The sequence below is a fragment of the Malaclemys terrapin genome, chromosome 11 (genome assembly GCF_027887155.1).
Source record: "Malaclemys terrapin pileata isolate rMalTer1 chromosome 11, rMalTer1.hap1, whole genome shotgun sequence".
NCBI classification, from domain to species: domain Eukaryota; kingdom Metazoa; phylum Chordata; order Testudines; family Emydidae; genus Malaclemys; species Malaclemys terrapin.
The window spans coordinates 41385187-41406108 of NC_071515.1; the positions used below are offsets into that span (position 1 = coordinate 41385187).

Here is a 20922-nt window from a genome sequence, read left to right on the forward strand (position 1 = left end):
GCTCCTTGGTACTAGTAAAATGTGTGGTGTAGATTTTGGTTATCTACCTATTATAGTGGTGCTAGGTGTGTGTGTGTGTGTGTGTGTGTGTGTATATATATATATATATATATTTTTTTTTTCCAAACTTGTAGATACTTCATGTTGTTGTCTGCCTCCTTCACTGCTAATTTGGTCAAGTGGGATGACTTGACTCCTGTGTCCCCAATACTGGATAATTATGGTCTTGGGATTGTGATTCACTTCCAAGTGTGCTGATAAATGAAGGGCTGCATTTTATTGTTGCTATCTTGGTTTTGAATTTTTCCTTCTCGTATTACTTCTGCTTGGCTTCACACCATTCTGCTGCCATCACCATCACGTTTTCGTGCAACATCAGTAATTCTCATTCATATAAGCATGCTTTTCTTTTAAGAAAAGAGTTTTTCAGGATTCTTTTTGACAGCCGAGGCCAGCTTGGGTTTTCTCTCATCTTCACTGCCCCACCCCATAACCCAAGTGTAGTATTTGGAACAGTCCTGCTTCTTAGGCCTGTTCTACACTATGACTTTAATTCAGATTTAGCAGCATTAAATCGAATTAGCCCTGCACCCGTCCACACAACGAAGCCATTTATTTCGAAATAAAGGGCTTTTAAAATCGATTTCTGTACTCCACCCGACGAGCGGAGTAGCGCCAAAATCGATTTTGTCATTTCGAAATAGGGTTAGTATGGCCACAATTCGATGGTATTGGCCTCCGGGGAGCTATCCCACAGTGCACCATTGTGACCGCTCTGGACTGCAATCTGAACTCGGATGCACTGGCCAGGTAGACAGGAAAAGCCCCGCAAACATTTGAATTTCATTTCCTGTTTGCCCAGCGTGGAGAGCACAGGTGACCACAGATAGCTCATCAGCACAGGTAACCATGCAGGCTGATAATCGAAAAAGAGCACCAGCATGGACCGTACGGGAGGTACTGGATCTGATTGCTATATGGGGAGAGGATTCAGTGCTAGCAGAACTTCATTCAAAAAGACAAAATGCCAAAACTTTTGAAAAAATCTCCACGGGAATGATGGAGAGAGGCCACAATAGGGACTCAGATCAGTGCCGCGTGAAAGTCAAGGAGCTCAGACAAGCCTATCAGAAAACAAAGGAGGCAAATGGTCGCTCCGGGTCAGAGCCGCAGACATGCCGCTTCTACGCCGAGCTGCATGCAGTTCTAGGGGGGGCCGCCACCACTACCCCACCTCTGACCGTGGATTCCGAGACGGGGATAATCTCATCAGCTACACCTGAGGATTCTGCGGATGGGGAAGAGGAGGAGGAGGACGAGCTTGCAGAGAGCACCCAGCACTCCATTCTCCCCAACAGCCAGAATCTTTTTCTCAGCCTGACTGAAGTACCCTCCCAACCTAGTATCCAAGACCACGACCCCATAGAAGGGACCTCAGGTGAGTTTACCTTTTAAAATATAAAACTTGTTTTAAAAGCAAGGGTTTTTAATGATTACTTTGCCATGAGGACTTGGGATGCATTCGCAGCCAGTACAGCTACTGGAAAAGTCTGTTAACGTGTCTGGGGATGGAGCGGAAATCCTCCAGGGACATCTCCATGAAGCTCTCCTGGAGGTACTCCAAAAGCCTTGCCACAAGTGTTCTGGGCAGTGCAGCCTTATTCCGTCCTCCATGGTAGGACACTTGACCACGCCATGCCTGCAGCAAGTAATCTGGTATCATTGCCTGACAAAGCCTGGCAGCGTATGGTCCCGGTGTTTGCTGGCATTCAAGCAACATCCGTTCTTTATCTTGCTGTGTAATCCTCAGGAGAGTGATATTGCTCATGGTAACCTGATTGAAATACGAGAATTTAATTAAGGGGACAGAGGTGGCCATTCCTACTGGGCTGTTTGCCTGTGGCTGAAAAGAAATCCTTCCCTGCAGTTAGCCAAGCGCGGGGCGGGAATTGGCCCAGAGCTTTTCGCGTTTGGCTAGCAGGGATCTTCCCTGATACCCCAGCCACGCAGTGGGGGGAGGGGTAAAGCGATCATCCCAGAGAATTCATGGTGGGGTGGGGAGTGTTAGTTTGGTTCCTGCAGGGATCTTCCCTGATACCAGCCACGCGGTGGGGGGAGGGATAAAGCGATCATCCAGAGAATTGGATTGGGGGGGGTGGTTAGTTTGTTTTCTGCTGCTGAAGGTTAACAGGAAAACCGCAGCACTCAATGGGCTTTGCTTGGTATGTGGGAAAGGAGGGCGCAGAAGCCGAAAGACAATGGCTTACCATGGCCGCATGCAAGCTGAATTCTGTTGCCCGGACCTGCGTCTGTGATCTCTAGCAGCAAAGCCACAGGCACTCAATATTAAGAGGCAAAATGTGACCTTGCACAGAAATCACATGTGCTATGTAATGTGAATAGTGTTGGTCACCATGAAAGAGTATAAGCATTGTTCTGCAAAATGTATCTTTTTAAAAAAATTCTCTCCTTTTTTCCCTCCCTCCAGCAGCTGCAAATTCTTCAAGCCTCCCTCCTCCGTCCTGAAGGCTATCACAGATAAGGCGTCGGAAAAAGAAGACGCGAGACGGTATGTTCGCAGAAATCATGGAATCCACCCACAGGGACAGAGCTCATCTGAATGAGTGGAAGGACACGGTTTCAAAGTATAGGAAAGAAGCCAGTGAACGTGAGGACAGAAGGGACCAACGTGAGGACAGGAGGGACCAACGCGAGGAGAGTAGAGACGCTCGAGATGAGAGGTGGCGGCAGGAAGATCAGAGGAGGCAGGATGCAACGCTGGGGCTGCTGCGTGAGCAAACAGACATGCTCCGGCGTCTGGTGGAGCTTCAGGAACGGCAGCAGGATAACAGAGTGCCGCTACAGCCCCTGAATAACCCCCCTCCCCCCTCACCATGTTCCATAGCCTCCTCACTCAGACGTGTAAGAACGTGGGAGGGGAGGCTCCGTACACCTTCCCATTCCACCCCAGTGGATAGCCCAAGCAAATGGCTGTCATTTTTTTAACCTTTTTTTTAGTGGCCTTTTCCTTCCCGCCGATCCTCCTCCCAAACCCCACCTGGGTTCCCTCCCTCTTTTTATAATCTATTAATAAAGAATAAATGATTTTTAAACGATAGTGACTTTATTTGGTTTGAAAGCAAGCTGGGGGAAGGGGGAGGGTGGGTTCCTTACAGAGAATGAGTCAATAAAGGGGGCGGGTTTTCATGAAGGAGAAACAAACAGATATTTCACACTGTAGCCTGGCCAGTCATGAAACTGGTTTTCAAAGCTTCTCTGATGCACAGCGCTTCCTGGTGTGCTCTTCTAATCGCCCTGGTGTCTGGCTGCACGTAATCAGCAGGAGCTTCATGAGCCATGGCATTAAAGGGGTAGGCTGGGTCCCCAAGAATAACTATTGGCATTTCAACATCCCCAACGGTTATTTTCTGGTCCGGAAAGTAAGTCCCTTGCTGCAGCCCTTTAAACAGAGTAGTGTTCCTGAAGACGCGAGTGTCATGAACCCTTCCCGGCCAGCTCACGTTAATGTTGGTGAAACGTCCCTTGTGATCCACAAGTGCTTGCAGCACCATTGAAAAGTACCCCTTGCGGTTTATGTACTGGGTACCCTGGTGCTCCGGTGCCAAGATAGGGACCTAGTACATAAACCGCAAGGGGTACTTTTCAATGGTGCTGCAAGCACTTGTGGATCACAAGGGACGTTTCACCAACATCAACGTGGGCTGGCCGGGAAGGGTTCATGACGCTCGCGTCTTCAGGAACACTACTCTGTTTAAAGGGCTGCAGCAAGGGACTTACTTTCCGGACCAGAAAATAACCGTTGGGGATGTTGAAATGCCAATAGTTATTCTATCGCCCCACCACAGTTAGGGAATTCCATTGCAGCAAAGCCATCCACTAAGACCTGCACATTTCCCAGAGTCACTACCTTTCGTAGCAGCACCTGAGTGATTGCTTTGGCTACTTGCATCACAGCAGCCCCCACAGTAGATTTGCCCACTCCAAATTGATTCCCGACTGACTGGTAGCTGTCTGGCGTTGCAAGCTTCCACAGGGCTATCGCCACTCGCTTCTCAACTGTGAGGGCTGCTTTCATCTTGGTATTCTGGCGTTTCAGGGCAGGGGACAGCAAGTCACAAAGTTCCATGAAAGTGCCCTTACGCATGCGAAAGTTCCGCAGCCACTGGGAATCATCCCACACCTGCAACACTATTCGGTCCCACCAGTCTGTGCTTGTTTCCCTTGCCCAGAATCGGCGTTCCATGGATAGAACCTGCCCCATTAACAACATGATAATCCAAAGCACCGGGGCCCGCGGTTTGAGAGAATTCGGTGTCCGTGTCCTCATCACGCTTGTCGCTGCGCTGCCGCCGCCTCCTCGCCTCGTTTTTCTGGTCCTGGCTCAGCATAAAGTCCACGAGAACGCGCGAGGTGTTTACAATGTTCATGACTGCTGTCTTGAGCTGAGCGGGCTCCATGCTTGCCATGGTATGGAGTCTGCAGTGTTCGCCCAGGAAAAAAGGCGTGAAATAGTTGTCTGCCATCCGTTGCTTTCATGGAGGGAGGGAGGGAGGGGTGAGGCTATACCCAGAACCACCTGCGACAATGTTTTTTGTCCCATCAGGCACTGGGATCTCAACCCAGAATTCCAATGGGCGGGGGACACTGCGGGAACTATGGGATAGCTACCCACAGTGCAACGCTCCAGAAATCGACGCTAACCCCAGTACATGGACACACACCGCTGAATTAATGTGCTTAGTGTGGCCGCATACATTCGACTTTATACAATCTGTTTCCCAAATTCAAATTATATAAATTCAGATTAATCCCGTAGTGTAGACATACCCTTAGTAAAAACCTGTTCTTCCACTTGTTTAGACTTAAGTTTTATTTGTCAAAGTTTACATTTTTGCCTATTGTCCAGTTGTGCCAGGCTGCTGTCCTGTTAATTGCAAAGTTCCAAGCTATTATAAGAGAGAATGAAACGGTTATAAAAAAATTTCCCTTTCTTTAAGTAATGTAATGGGAAGAATGCTTGACAAAACAGAACTCATCCGCCATGGCTTTTTTACCATAGCACCAAATGCTTCATTTGTTTGAATGCAGAAAAGCTGATTTGACTACTTCACTTTGTTGGGGAAAAAGACTCTCTTCTTTTCAATGTATCCACAGAAAGGAAGAGAACCTTTCCAAAGTCTATGTACTCTTTTAGTTTCTTTCAAAAGTGTACAGAGAGATTCAGACAGGAAGTCTTTTAGAGTCTCACTCTGAGACTGAAGAGTACCTACTTTCTATCAAGTTGATCAGAATGGAGGAGGAGTGTTGGTTGAAGAGGCCATCATGATTGATGGGGCTGCCAAGAAAAATATTTCTTCTTTTAGCAGATCATGTTAAAGTACTCTAAGATCTCCATCTGTTAGTTTTGCATGGTTTTCTTGGGAGGTGGGATTTGGTTTATCTACTGGTATCTATGTATCTTAGGATAGAAAGAGTTGTCTAATGCATATGAAATTCTGTTGTGAAATTAAATTGTTCAGTGCAAGAGAATGCAAAGAGTGCATGTTATGATTTTACAAATTGAAATACTAAAAAACAGTTACTGAAGTGACTAAATTTTAAATGGAAGAACCAAGATGATAGGTCAAATTATTAATGTATTGTGAAACAATTAAATCCAAAGGTGAGTTTCTGCCCCTGTAATAACTGTTTTAAAGAAAAATGTTCATTTGCCCTGCAGATTGATTGATAGTTTTAAAGCACTTGGACAAAAGTATGCTTCTAAAGCTGCTGTAAGAGGGAGTTCCTGCGTTATAAGATCTGTAGCTTGTTCAGTTGGAGATCGGGTGCTGAAGATTGACAACAGGTGCTGATGTAGCTCTTAATTTAAACCAGTGATGGAGAAAAGCTTATGGTGGTAGTATAATCAGTGTTAGAGCACCATACAAATAATTATTTCTCTTCTACTGCTAGCAAATCATCCATGAGTGTTACTGAAGTGGTTTCAGTTTCATGACCTGGTCTGAATTGTGCTTGGTCAAGGCTATTAGCTTCAGTTAAATGCACTTGAAGCTTTAACTAGCTTCTTTGTGGGCTTGCTCAGGAATGGACGATTTGACAGTAGGCTAGAACTGAGGTATCCAAGGAGTTTTTTTGTGTTGGTCAGACTGTTGCATGTTTTAAGGAGGAAGGGAAGGCTCTTTCCCTGAATGAGGTGCTCGCTATTAATCATGAGTGGCACGAGTTGTTCTTGACTCTTTCCCAAGCCAGGAAGGGCATGGGTCAAATTCACAGACCTTGGGTTAAGACTCCTTTAGGGTGTCCAGATTTTCTTGATACGTTAACGTACTGTATGCAAGTAGGCTATTAGTTGGTGCAGGTAGAGCAGCTCCAAGCTCTTAGGAAAGCTTGTGGTTATAGAATGCTAGTAGGAAGATCCATCATATACTTGTATACAATAGACAATCAAGAATTGCCCAATAGAAGGTAGAAGCAGAATGCATCACTCAAAGGATGCAAGGTTCCAACAATTGGATTGTTATGTTGCAACTTTCAAGTCATTAATCTTTATTGAGCTCTGAAGACAAATGTTTGGCAAAGAACTTGCATCTTGTATACTCCAGAAGTGAGGAATTTTTGTGGCAGCGGTTCAGTTGTGCCTGGACACTGCTCTTGAGGAAAGATTTGAAACATTTTAGGGAATTCCTTGGACTGCTACTGCTTCTTCGGTAGGGTAGCAGTATCCTGACTGTATTGAATGCTGTCGAGGCCTAAGAGTAGGACTTTTGGATTTTAACATATTTGGCTTGAGGCATTCTTCATCAAGCAAATTCTCAGTGGAAGTTTGGAATTTCCATATTGAATTTCTTCAAATGAACTGTGGTGATTCTGGCTAATAGATTTGTCTCTTTAGGAGACTGTTTCTTAACTGGCTATTTTGTATTGTTGGGTTTTTGATTAAGTGTAAAAAAGAAAAAGGAGCGCCCCAGGTTCTGAAAGCTGGATAGCTAGAGAAGCACTGATTTTGTGGGACAACAGCATTAGTTATAGTTAAGGCTAAGATTTTGTCATGGATATTTTTAGTAAAAGTTATGGACAGGTCACGGGCAATAATAAAAAATTAACAGAAGCCCGTTACCTGTCCCTGACTTTTACTAAAAATATCCATGAGAAAATGGGTGAGTCTGGGCATCTGCCGTGGGCTGGGAGCTCCAGGGACCCCCACTACCTGAGGGGGCTTGGAGCTACAGGGTCTCCCTCCTATGGTGGCTCCCAGCTGCGGGGGCCTCCCACCACCACAGCTGCGGGGCGTGGGCACTGGTCCCCCCTGCTGCCTGCGGCAGCCGGGAGCTCCGGGGGTATCCCCTGCTGCCCGCCAGGGCTGGCAGAGGCAGGGGTCCCTACTGCCTGTGGTGGCCAGGAGTGGCGGGGGTCTCCTGTGCTGCCAGTGGCAGCCGGGAATCCTGGGGGTCACCCGTGCCGCTGCCAGATCCTCCACAGGCGGCAGGGGATTCTGCAGCTTCCAACTGGTGCTGGCTGAAGTTATGGCGGTCTTTGGAAGTCACGGATTCTGTGACCAAAGTGACTAAATTGCAGCCTTAGTTATAATCCCATGCCTCTTCACCTCTGCTCATATAGGTCACCATGCTATTCTTCTGACCTGTAACTAATTTAGTAAGAGTAAGAATCTAGGTAGAGAGCTGGTGGTAAAAAGTTCATTTTGTAACCTAATAGTTAGAAGTTTTGAAAATCTGTCTTCGCTATTCAGGGCACTGTGCAAGGCACATCTGCCCTTCCAATCTTTGTTGGTTGGGATGATGGGTGTTCATTGAAAATCTGGAGTTGTTAGCAATGAGTCTTTTGTTGGGATTGAGCCATTTTGTAAATGTGTCTGGTTTAATTACTCTTGTACAATGTTATGCAAGTGCTTAGAGAGTTGGTCTGCCTATTTGAAAGAACTATTTAAAATATAGATTCATCATGAAGTCTGAAAAAAATTAAGTAGTAAACTATGTCACAGTCACGGGGATAGTAAATAACAGAAAATGTGATGAAGAGCAGATGAAAAGGCAACCAACATCAAATCCAAATTATACAACCATTGTGTACCCAGCAATTTCTTTCCTACTTCAACACCACTCTACTGAATTGTCCCCGTTGCCCGCAAACAAACTTAAGATAATTGGAGAGCAGTTGCAATTCTTGTAGTTAGATAGTAGTTAGATATGTCCTCAGATAATAGTTTATAATCATTTACATTGGAGATTGAGATCTCCAGAGACCTCTAAATAAAAGGCTTATTGCAGCTTTGAGGAAACAAGTAGGCAATTTATTTGTGCAACTGCTGACTAAAGGATCATGGAGCAAGCCTACCTATTCTTGGAAAACTAAGTAAAATCTGGAAATGAATGCTTTCTTTTACAATGGAAGGTATTGAAGTAGAAAGTATTTCACTAGAACTAACAAGGATTGGCGCTGGTAGTCAGCAGCAGTATTCTTTTGTTCTTCTGTTATCAAGAAGGTTTGGATTAGATTTTTTTTGTTTTGACCTAATTCCCTTTAGGTGAAAATGGAGTATTCTGGCTGAACTGATTGTGTTTTATGTTCTGAGTCCTCCACAAAGGAACAACTGAAATAAGATCTGAAAGAGTCCTATTCAGCCCCTGATGTGCATGGGATCTTAACTCTGTGGGGGGGAAGGAGGAGGGATAAGGGGAAAGGAGAGGAGGATTGGGTGTGATCTTCTGTGGTGTGGAAGACTCATCCTCTATCAATTAGTAATTCTCATTGTCAGGATAACACAATTAAATGCATCTGGTTAACAGATATTTTAAGACCCTGTAATCATTATTACCATATACCTTATATAAAAAGACTCAAATGCATTATTATAATAAAATAAGACTATTATGTCTGATATACATAAATATAGTCATTAATGAGCAATGTATTATAATTATTAAAACAACAAGGAGTCTGGTGGCACCTTAAAGACTAACAGATTTATTTGGGCATAAGCTTTCGTGAGTAAAAACCTCACTTCTTCGGATGCATAGAGTGAAAGTTTCACTCTATGCATCCGAAGAAGTGAGGTTTTTACTCACGAAAGCTTATGCCCAAATAAATCTGTTAGTCTTTAAGGTGCCACCAGACTCCTTGTTGTTTTTGTAGATACAGACTAACACGGCTACCCCCTGATACTTGACACCATGCAAGGCACTATAATTATTAAGATTATCCTGGTAGTCATAATTACTTTGAACTTTGGTAGTGATTCTCAAATAATCCAGTAGATCAAAACATTGATGGTCATGCTCCACATGGTATAAAGTAGGTCTTTTTCTAAACTAAAGTTGTTTATTTTAAAATGTTGTAGTGCCCTTACACTTACAAAATGTACACTCTCCATGCATTTTGATAGTAATGAAGCAAAAGAGCAATCGTGTAACTGTACCCGCCTAACAAATTTATGCTGCTTCTGTTTCTTGCCCATTTAAACTCTCTGCTTTTCATAACTGTGCTTTATGGTATGTTTCAGAGGAATAAGTTCTCACTGTGGGGGCAGGTCATTAGAATACATGTAAGGGTATGTAGGTACATCTGAAAGCGTGTGCTGCTTTTAGAAACCAGTTTATCACATAGGTTTTACCATTATTTTCTTTGACATGATTGCAAACAGTACAGTACACAAAATAAGAATGCTTGAAGGGCAAACAATTTTAAGAGGATTCCTGTTTAATTAGATTTATTACAGTAATGCCTAGAGATCCCAGCAGGTATTAGATTGTGCTTAAATGTGGTAAAACGCAATCCTTGCCCTGAAGAACTTATAGTGTAGATAGTCATGGCAGATAAAGGGTGGGAGAAAACATGTCAGCTAGACTTGCCTATAGTTAATCAGTTAAGATCAGGGTGGAATTGATCGTAAATCAATAGTCAGGAAGACTCGATTTAATCATGTATTTCTACATAAAAGTGCATTCTTGTTGGTTGTTATAAACTTAATACATATTCTTCACAACTCAGAGATAGATGTAGGTTTCATTTTTAGAAGGTACACAGTATACATTTTTTAAGTGATTTATTTTGAAAACTTTTCAGATTAATTTTACAGCTATATCAGAAAATGAATGATTGTTTGGTTATTTCATTTGTCAAAGGTAATTGAAGCAGATATTTATGGAGTCATTGAGAAGTGAACTATCTCCAATTCAACAGGTTAATCATTAATATTTGCAGGATTTTCTTGCCGTGCTGTATTAGGAGGAGAACATCACCAGTCAGACATTTAAATTTTTATTTAACTAAAACAACAGCGTTAAGTATTCTGGATTTTTTTCTTCAACAGCAAACATATAATATTTTAACAAAACAAGCATATGGATTTTTTAATTTAGTAAAACATTCAAGTTTTTTAAAATAAGATTTGTTTTTGTTAAAATTGTTTTTAACTAAAATAGTTAAATGAAATATTTAAAACAACAAAAACAATAATTAAATCAACTATGTCAGCCAGGTCAACATGAGAAACTTAAAATACTGGCTTCTGTAGCTAATTCAGTCGTCTTCACCTTCATTTTCCTGTTTGTTCATAATCTGGAAAAGAAAAACAAGCATTCCTGCTTTTTCGGGTCCCAAACCATTTCTCAATTTGGAATGAATTAGTCCAAAGGAAGAAAATATTCTTTCTACACTGGCAGAAGACACTACTGCTATTAAAAGTGAGATTATCACTTAACAGTCTCTGAATCCAAGTGCTTAAGTGACTTCCATCAGTTCACTGATGTGCCTTTCTTTAAAACATGATCCACAAACATATATTTCTTGAATGGTTCACCCTTAACTCTGAAGTTTATTATAGTTGGCAATATGGAGGGATGATTGCTGGATGTCCATGTCATAGCCAACTCCTCCTCTTCTGCAGTTAAGGTTTGACCCTGGTACCGAGTATTGAGAATATTTGCAAGAAAATGAGCAGGAGATTGTGCTTGTCCCATTCGTGTTTTTATAATGCTCGTAATTTAATTCCGTCATTGCATATTTCTCTTTTTAAGATCTTACTCAGTTCCTTCCAAATTTCATCAGCATGAGCAATAAAACAGCTATTTCCCTGCATTTTGTTCAAGGCTACAGAAATAGGTTTCAGGGTACTCAGCATGTGTTCAATATTTCTCTTAAGCCCAATGTTGAGAACTTTGCCTGTGACAGTGCCATCTATTTTTTTCACAATTTTGTTCACAAACTGTCATCAGATTAGGCCAGTTCTTGATACAGTGCTCAAAACAGTCCACTACTGAGTTCCATCGCATGTCTTGTGGGAGAGTTAGCTTGGTTCCTCCCACTTTTTTTCAGAGTAGCTGCTGCAAAGTGGTTGTTACAGAAGTATTTTGCAATTTCAACAGCATTAGCCTTTATTTCTGGAACACTGAAGTCTTTGGCTAGGAGGTGCATCAAATGAGCACTGCAGCCGTATGGTATTAGCTTGGGACTCTCTTCACTCTCTTCTAAATAATTTTTTCTCCTCTTGGATTCATTTCCAGCATTGTCTGTGATCAAGCTGCATACTAGACATTTGAATTTTTGTTCACAGTTTGTTATAGCTTTTACTACTGCTACTTTTAAGTATTCTGCTGAATGTGCATTTCCTGGTGTATCAATTGTTTCTGTAAGGAAGACATTCCCTTCTTCTGTTGTCACACAAGCACATACAACAAGATCATTGTGCACATTGCTCCACTCATCAAGACTCAGGTTAACAATTTTACCCTCTAGACCTTTTGCACACTGCTCAATTTCTCTTTCATACATTTTATCCAGCAATTTGACTGTGACATCTGCTCTGTTTGGTGGACTGTATCCTGGTCTTAATGACTGAACCATGTTAATGAAGTGTGGGTTCTCTATCATACGGAAAGGAGAGTTTGTTGCATAAACAAACCGGGCAATTTTTTCTTCAATTACCTCTTTTTGTAATCTGCTGCTTCTTATCACAAACTTATCTCTGGTTGTTTCTGGATGATGGAGATTTTTTTTTTCTTTTTGCTACAGATGATATACTGTGGGTATGTGACATACATGCTGTGACTGAAACACTATCATTGGCAGATAACTCTGAAACTGTAGAAAATTATGGTGATCTTGAAGATGGATAGTCTTCAGAATCCTGTAAGTTGAGGATGGATTCTCCTTAACAAAATAAGTCAAGGCAGTTATTTCATTATTATTACCATACTGCTCATTTAGTATTACTCATTGCATTCACTGACCCTCAGTACTACTTTAAAGGTGAAATTGTAAAAGGAAGATCTCCTTATTTCAGCTATTTATTTTTTATCACAACTGCATCGAAAATGACCATAGAGTAACAACTATATTTTTTGCTCAAACATGAGAATTCAAGAATAGTCCTGAGGGAAGACAGGCAGTCCTTAAGAAAGAAGTATGAAATAAAAAAGTTTACCAACCTGAAGATCCTGGATGTTCAGATATGTTCCTTTCATCATCTTCAACGCAGCTTCCTCCTGAGAAGGAACACTTCTCATGATGTTGTTTCATTCAGGCAACCAGGCCTTGCATTTCTTGGTTGCACTGTTTTCATTTTGCACACATGCCTGTCTTACACACAGGCAGAGGAACTTCATTAAAATATTCCCAAACTGGTTCTCTTTCATGGCCTGTTTTTCCCTTCTAGTGAGAGAATGGTATGGTAGATCTCAAATCAATGAAGGCTACACTCAGAAAGACCTCAAGACTTCTGAAATATGCTGCTCAAACAGTTTCACTTTTGTTTCTACTGCCTGTCCCTCCTGTCTCACATTTATCTCCAGACTTCTCCTTGTCCAGATCTATTCTGCCACCAACAATATTCTATTCATTTAACTTTTTTGAAACTTTGCACTTTTAGAGAGAGGTAAGGGATTGACTCTGTGTACACAAATTTGAAGAGGGACAATAGGGTTGAGGTCTGTTATTTCTCATGTCTGTATATTTATTTGAAAACATTTTTGCTGTTAACAGGCATGTTATCTCTGGACAAACAAATCTACAGTTTCAGAATTGCAAAACTAAGCATCTCTGATGATATCTTCTAGATTGAGCACTGAGTCTCATTGGGTAGATAGAAAGATTAACCTAAATCTATACAGAAGCCCCTAGAAGCCTATAAGATTGGGTCCCTAATCCATGAACTATTGGAACTCACTTACAAAACTTTTCTGAAACATTACATAAATATATTGTCTTATACTATAGAATTAGAATTTATAATCCCTATGCCATGATGAGATATCTTTGAGCTATAATGTATCTTAATTAAAACTATCTTTAGATAGGTTTTGTCCTCAAAAAGCATTTTATCAAAAAAATAAATCTGATTTAAATAAAAAAAATAGTTTTTTAATTTTTTATTGTTAAATCATTGATTTTTATCCACCCTGGTTAAGATTAATATTTAAGTATTTTCTAGAGAAACCATATAGATACATCGGCACCTACTTTATTTTTACAGAGGATAAAGTTTTACTGGAAGAAGTTGCCTAACAGTTTTTGGTGTTTGCAAATAAATTAAAAGCGGAATAAGTTTTGAGATGGGATGTGATATATTGGTGGAAAAAGCTTGATAAAAGGTATTACTGTAAAGCTATAGTTCACTTTTCTTACATATTTCACTTTTCGTATTAGCATGTCAGAAAAGTGAATGGTTAAACTTTGGAAAAATCTTGTAAGAGAAATTTGAATGTATTAAAGATAAACTTGCCTTTTTTAGTGAGGTGGTTTTTGGGGTAGGAGGGAGGGAAGTCAGCTTCTTTGACCAATGGGTCTTTCTCAGATATAGCTTCCATTACCAATAGCGTGTATTAAGTCAATGTTATTCTTCCAAGGAGGTAAATTGATTAAGTTGTCTTTACTGTTCAGATTTCTATAAGGTGTACCAGATTGCTATAATTTGTAGAACTTCAAAATTCTTTTTATAAATGGTCTTCCATATCCTGCATTGTAAATATGTTCCTGAATCTGTTTAAATTATCATGTTTTTAAAATAGGTACCGTTTTGTTTTGTAAACTGAATAAATTATAGCCTAGTTTTTAAAGATACTGAGCACTTACAGATACCACTTGAAATCAACTTAAGTTTTAGGTGCTCAACACCTTTGAAAAATCAAGCCAGAAATAAAATAAATATTTTAAGAGAAGAGTTTTTAACAGCTTTTTTCAGTAAATTAAAGTGAAAATTGAAAGTGTTACATTTTAAAAGAGTGATTAAACAGCGTAGGGATATTTTTGGAGAATATAGAGAGAAGATTTTATAGGCCCAGTATGATGTTAAATATGAGTAAAATAAAGGGCCTTTCATAATCTAAATTCCTGAGGCAGCACTATGACTGCTAGAAAACCAATTATGGTATTCTCCTGCACCACTGCCAAAAAAAATGGGCTCTATGTGTACATATTTGGTGAAAAAACACTTGTGATTTACTTCACATATCTACTGCACTTTGGAAGACTGTGCCAACAACAGACTTCCTGAATGTGTCTGCTTCCTGGCTGTTTAATTTCAGCCCATATGCAAAGTTAAGCATGTGTACTATGAAGGAATATTTGTTTTATTTGTGTCCTTGTGTGGTTTCTCATTCCATAAGAGTAGTTCTTGGTAGTAGAATCCTCAGTAAAGAAGAGAGACAATAACATCACATTCTTTGACAGTCTTTCCACATATTTTCTTACACTCCTATGTTGGGACAGTGAAGGAAAAACACCAAGGAAGAGATTAAGGCAACTTGAATTGGCAAAATAAATGTCAGCACGTTCCCTTACAACAAACATCAGCTGTGGTTTTGCACTGACACACATTGCACCACAGCCAAATAGTCAACCCTGAATGGGCATAGATTAATCAAAATGAGTAGCCTGGGCAAAAAAGTGTGCAGGACAGAGAAGACTGTTTAATTGTTCTACAGTAAAGGGTTGTGTCATATATACAGGGATTACAAATGTTAAATAAATAGTTCAATTAAATACATACGCAAATAATACAAACTTATTGAGCCTTATACTCAGGTTAACGTGGGAAGCTTTGTTTGTTAATTTCATCTTTAACAATAACAACCCCGTCTCCCCCCCCCACACACACACATTTTCAAAATCTAAAGCTAGTCTTCTGGTGTAGCCTATAGTATTTGTAGCTGTACATTTTTATATTGACCTCAGATAGCAAAATTATATACTGCTAATTGCTACACTCTCTGTTGCATATTTGCTTTTTTGTAAAATTAACACTCAACAGAAAGGAGTGGAGTTGGGCAGGAATGTGATTTTGTGTTTTGTGGGAAATGTTATGAATAAATTTTGTTTTCTGTTGTGGAGTAGAACAAAAACAAAAGTTGCAGAATTTCCCATGAAACAAAATTATGGGGGGGGAAAAAAACTTATTTTGGGTCAATTGAAATGTTTTTTCCAATATAGATATTTTAATTTTTTAAAATTTATAATATAAAATCAATGAAATTATGAAAGTCATTTTGAAATGAAAAATCAAAACATTCCATTATGAAAATATTATCCAACATTATGGAAATGCTTTTTGTCATTTTTTGTAAATGAAAATTTGTCAAAATTGATGTGCTTCCACAAAATGTATTACTGTCAACAAATCGGCATTTTCCATTTTCCATCAGAAAATTCCTGACCAACTGTAATCAGAAATCTTGGGTTCTATTCCTGGCTCTGCCACTGACTTGCTTTGTGACCTTGGCCAAGTCACTTCACCTCTCTGTCCTTCGGTTTCTCCCTCCACCCTTTTGTCTTACTCTTTGGGTCACGGACAGGTGCCTCCTGCCATCTGGGTGCTGCTAAATCTGCAAGGCCTCTCTGCCCATATAAAGAAGTCTTCTCAATACTTAATAAAGCCCAACAATCTGCCTGCATTTGAAGGAGGTGGAGGTTCCTGGCTCCCCGCTCCCCAAGTCCTTTCAGCGTAGTCCCTAATTTATTCAATTTATAGTAGGTGCTGCTATGTTATAAATAATAATTAGGGAGTGAAAAATGGCTAGAACTGTGAAGGCCATACTGGGTATGTCTACACAGCAACTAGATATGTGACTGGTCTGTGCCAGCTGACTTGGGCTCACGGGGCTTGGTCTGCGGGGCTGTTCCATTGCTGTGTAGACTTCTGGGCTCAGGCTGGAGAGTAGGCTCTAAGACCCTGCAAGGTGGGAGTGTCCCAGACCTTGGGCTCCAGCCCAAGCCTGGAAGTCTACACAGCAATGAAACAGCCCCAGAAGCCACGTATGTTGTGTAGACCTATCTTATCTTATCTTCTGAGGGTTTTATTTCTCTATTGATACAACACCAGGTAATCATGTTCAATCAGTTTATTAAAGATAAATCAGCATAATACAGAAAGGTTAATACATTACCAATCTGGAGAACAGGCTTGCAGCAGTTACATCTTTGCTCTGTTTCAAGTTGTGAGCTTATTTTGGCTCTTATTTGTTTCCCTTGTTTATGACAGATAGAAAATTCCACAGATTCCACAGACCTTACACTCCTTCTCTTATTTAGTTTTGTACATTTTTAATGTTAGTAGACAAGCATACAAGTAGCATTAAATGATAGACATTTACACTCCGTTCTCAACACACAGTAACATTCCAAGTGTCAGTAGACAGTAGAGATATCTACCCTAACTGTAGCTAGCACACGATTCATACTTGGCACACCTCAACAAAACATATATCTTGCTTCTGACAGCTTCTTTATATACAAACAACAAAGGTTACAGTAATTTAACCCGTACTATGTTTCCACAGTAAAGCTTGGTATGAGTACAAGACATTCTGGGAGTATGGTTCATAGTTGTACAACTTTGCCTAAATACAAAGCATTCTGACAGCATATGATATTGGCTAACAGCAGGCCTTCCCTGATCCTTTGTATGGCACCTCTAATGTGGTAAGGGCAAACCGTACACTATCAGGGTGAGAAGCGTGAATGCGCTCAATCTTGGTGCTTTAATTATGCAACACAACCTGCTGCTCTGACATAGAAAAAGCATAAGTATTTCCTTAAAATGGTTGTGCTATATATTTACATTTTAAATCTTATGACTAAGATTCTACATTCACTTTTTGTGCTGTACTAATGGGGATGGAAACTACAATGTTGCCGTGATTACCAGACCTATCCAAGGACAACATTTAATTTGATGAGGATAAGTTAATAGGAATACTGATAATTTGTAAGCTATATCCTCTGTAGAAAAAGGAGAGCCAAAAAACCTGATCTTCTGATAAAGTCATCCCTGGCTAAGTACCTGGAACCAGAGTCTGGGAAAATGTTAACTCAGCTTTTGACAGTGGTAGCCTGTTCTGCAGATGCAGAGAGAATATTTTCTTCATTTCAGGTTATTCAACTCGTTCGGTTCAGTAACTCATTAATTTAAAGTTAAGAAACTAGTTTATTCACACCATAAAATGTAGATTCTGGTTGACCGAAACTATTTGCAGATTTGAGTTGCATCCAGCAAATAGTTTCAGATGAAGGAAAAGATTTTGGAAATCTCATTTCTTTTTCAATTTTTTGTTTCAGCAAGAAATTTCATTTAGGAATTTACCTACTTTTAATTAAAAAAGAATAAAAAATATCCCCCGCCACCAAAAACAAAATAAAATGAAAAACTGGAAAAAAATGTTTTGGGTCACTCTAAAGTGTTTCAGTTGATCCAAAAGTAATTTTTTTTTCTTTTTCTAAAAAAAAACTGTACTTTTTTGTTTTGCGTTAATCTGAAACAGATGTTTTTGCAATTTTGTTTCAGTTTGACAACAAAACTGAAAAATTGGTTATTCATGCAGGCCTATTAAAAACTAGGTGTGCGAAGATGAGATCTACTAATTCTAAAATCTTGGAAGGACAGGGTGACCAGAAACAATCACTAACAGTTCACTAACTACAGATAATACTTGCTTTATTTAATAAATCATTAGTCTTAAAAGCAAAATATGTTTTGTTAAACAATTTAGTCATTTTTTAAGATAGTTTAATCCAACTAATTTTTTTAAATATGCTCTTTAAAGTATTTTTAATTGAATTCTAATTTCCATCCAAATAGAGCATGATGGATAATGAGTAAAAATATCAATCTAATAAATCAGAAATTCATCATTCACCATTTTCTAACATAATAAAAAGGTCAAAATTAAGACTCTAAGTAAATGTATGTTAAACTAATATAATTGCTGAAATAAATGTGTAGGTACAGCATATCCTCCTGGTTAGCAAAAGTGTCAAATTTAATGTAAAGGCAATGTTTAGTTGAAAATCAACATGTTTAATGGTTACTAACCAATAAGAAACAACCTTTCTTCAGGAAAATAACAAAAAAGTACAAATGCAAAACAAGATTAACGTCAATTATTTAAATCAAGATTTTCTGCTTGCTGATTAAAATAATGATTAAAATCAGCAATTTAAATAGCTTTGATTTAAATCAGTCCACCTTGATGCCCTATATTATACTGTATTTATGATCCTTGCTTTTTAAAATCTTTTAGGATTAAGTGGGATATAGTTTGTACAAAAAATGCTATGTAAAATGTGTGGCTTTAAGAATGAAGTAACTTCACTTTGTTTTAGCAAACTTTACTAAAACTTTTTAGTGTTTTCAATGTCACTTGAAAATGTAACAATCCAGTAGTTGAACTGGAACAAGCAAAGAGCGGTTGCACAATATAAATCATTCTCTGTGCAAATTCAGAGTATTAGGAATGTCCACTTCCTCAATCAGATTGGTTTAGATCCATAAGTGGTTTATAATGTAACCTAGAGGGTTGCATGCTTTGCTGCTTCTATAGGCCGAGCTCACTGAACACACGTCCCTCCATTCCTCCCCCAGGAGCTCCTTGTGTGCCACTTTCCCCTCTCTCTGTATGTCAGGGACTCCTTGTAACCCATCCACTGCCCTCCCTCATGTCAGCAGCTCTGTTTGCCCCACCACTCCCCCTTCACTGTATACGAGGGAAATCTGTGTCCCTTCCCCTCCTATTGTTGCTTCCAGCTCTCCTCAACTTGCCAATGGCTCTTTGTGCCACCCATGCAGGGTTCGCCATTCTCCCCCTGCAAGGGCTTCTATGCGTCCCCCATCCTCTGTGCTCCCTCATACCTCCATTCAGCCCTTTGACATAATGGCAGGGACTCTGTGCTGCATGTCCTCCTCCCCTATTGGACCCTAGTCTCTCCTCATGCCAGGAGCTCTTTGTGCCTGTTTTGCCCCATACCGTGATTCCCTCTTCCTCTTCACCATTCTTATTTCTTTTCAGTCTGGGAGACAAACTATTCAAGGCATAGGTGCCAACTCAGTGGGTGCTCCAGGGCTGCCAACCTTCCCTCCCCTCCCCACCTCCTGCCCACCTTGCCTCCGCTTCCTCCCCTGAGCGCTTTGCACCCCACTTCTTCACCTACCTCCCAGCGCTTGCCGCCGCAAAACAGTTGTTTCGCAGCGTAACAAGCTCCGGGAGGGACGGGAGAGGAGCGGGAACCCAGCGTACTCAGGGAAGGAGGCGGGGAAGAGGCAGTGCCAGGGCAGGGATTTGGGGAAGGGGTTGGAATAGGAGCAGGGAGGGGGCGGAGTTGGGGTGGTGACTTTGGGAAAGGGGTTGGAATGAGGGCAGGACATAGGGCAGAGGGGGGTCGAGCACCCGCTGGCGCCAGCAGAAGTCAGTGCCTATGATTCAAGGTGACAATATATTTAAGTTGTATTGGACCATGGGCAGAGCTGGTGGAGGAGGTTATGCTTGGAAGGTGTTAATGGCTGCCATCAATTGAGTTTTTGATCTAGACCAGGGATCGGCAACCTGCGGCATGCGTGCCAAACGTGGCACGTGAGCTGATTTCTAGTGGCACTCTGCTCCCAGCCAGGGGGCCGGCGGCTGGGATCCTGGCTGGCTGGAGCTGGTGGACAGAACCCCAGACTGGCAGCGGACTGAGCGGCTCAGCCCACTGCCGGTCTGGGGTTCCGTCCGCCGCCCAGGCTGCCGGTCTGGGGTTCCGTCCGCCGTCCTCTGTAAATGTAAAATTTATTACTGGCACACGAAACCTTAAATTAATGAAGACTTGGCACACCACTTTTCAAAGGTTGCCGTGCCGACCCTTGATCTAGACAATTACTGAGGTGGTTGAAGTTGCTGGATCTGCTAACATGATAAAGGGGCTCCTGGTGTCTCCTTTTTCCCCTTCTGGATTTCTGATTTTCACCAAAATTAATAGGGTTCAGTATAGAACATTACCTGAAATTTTGGAATTGGTTAGATGTTCGCAAGTTACTGTACAATAGACAGATAGATATGCCATAGAGCTGAGTGTGAGACCTTGCTTCATGCAGCTTGTTATGGTCTGTACTATAGTGAAGATTTTGTATACTTTATTTGGAAACATTCTTGTGCAAACAAGTTTGTTATAGAATACAACTAATTGATATTATTTTCTTAGGTGCAATGGATGAGCTTCATAGCCTGGACCCAAGAAGGCAAGAATTGTTAGAGGCCAGATTTACAGGAGTAGTGAGTGGCAGCACTGGGAGTACTGGAAGTTGCAGTGTTGGAGCTAAAGTAAGTAGAACTGGGTGGCTATTTAAACCTCTCTGTAAGCATTAATTTAATTGTAATTTAAGAAAATATACTATCTATAAAACACACACCGTATATGACAATCGGTCTCATCAGAAAATGCTGTAGCCTATCTGGGGTAGGTTGACCTGATTTATTTTCTAGTTTAGTCTCTTATTCCAGTAAAAACATTGGCTTTTGGATTCCATATTATACTTGCTATAAAAGTTTCTTTTGGTTTGATGTTCAAGGATCACTGCGAAAATGGGATATATGACTCCTCTAGGACAGCTTTTATTTTGGGAAGGAGAACGACGAGATATTC

At 40.6% G+C, this 20922-nt stretch overlaps 1 protein-coding gene across 2 annotated transcripts in view; it reads left to right on the plus strand.

Annotated features, from left to right (window-relative positions):
- The window catches only part of TLK1 (tousled like kinase 1), a 187777-nt gene that overhangs the window by 78910 nt on the left and 87945 nt on the right, over positions 1-20922 (plus strand). For both annotated transcript variants that reach the window (XM_054043647.1, XM_054043645.1), the window contains exon 2: positions 20482-20600. In XM_054043647.1, the coding sequence (XP_053899622.1) occupies positions 20487-20600 (114 nt within the window). In that variant the 5' untranslated portion in view covers positions 20482-20486. The remainder of the gene's footprint in view (positions 1-20481; positions 20601-20922) is intronic.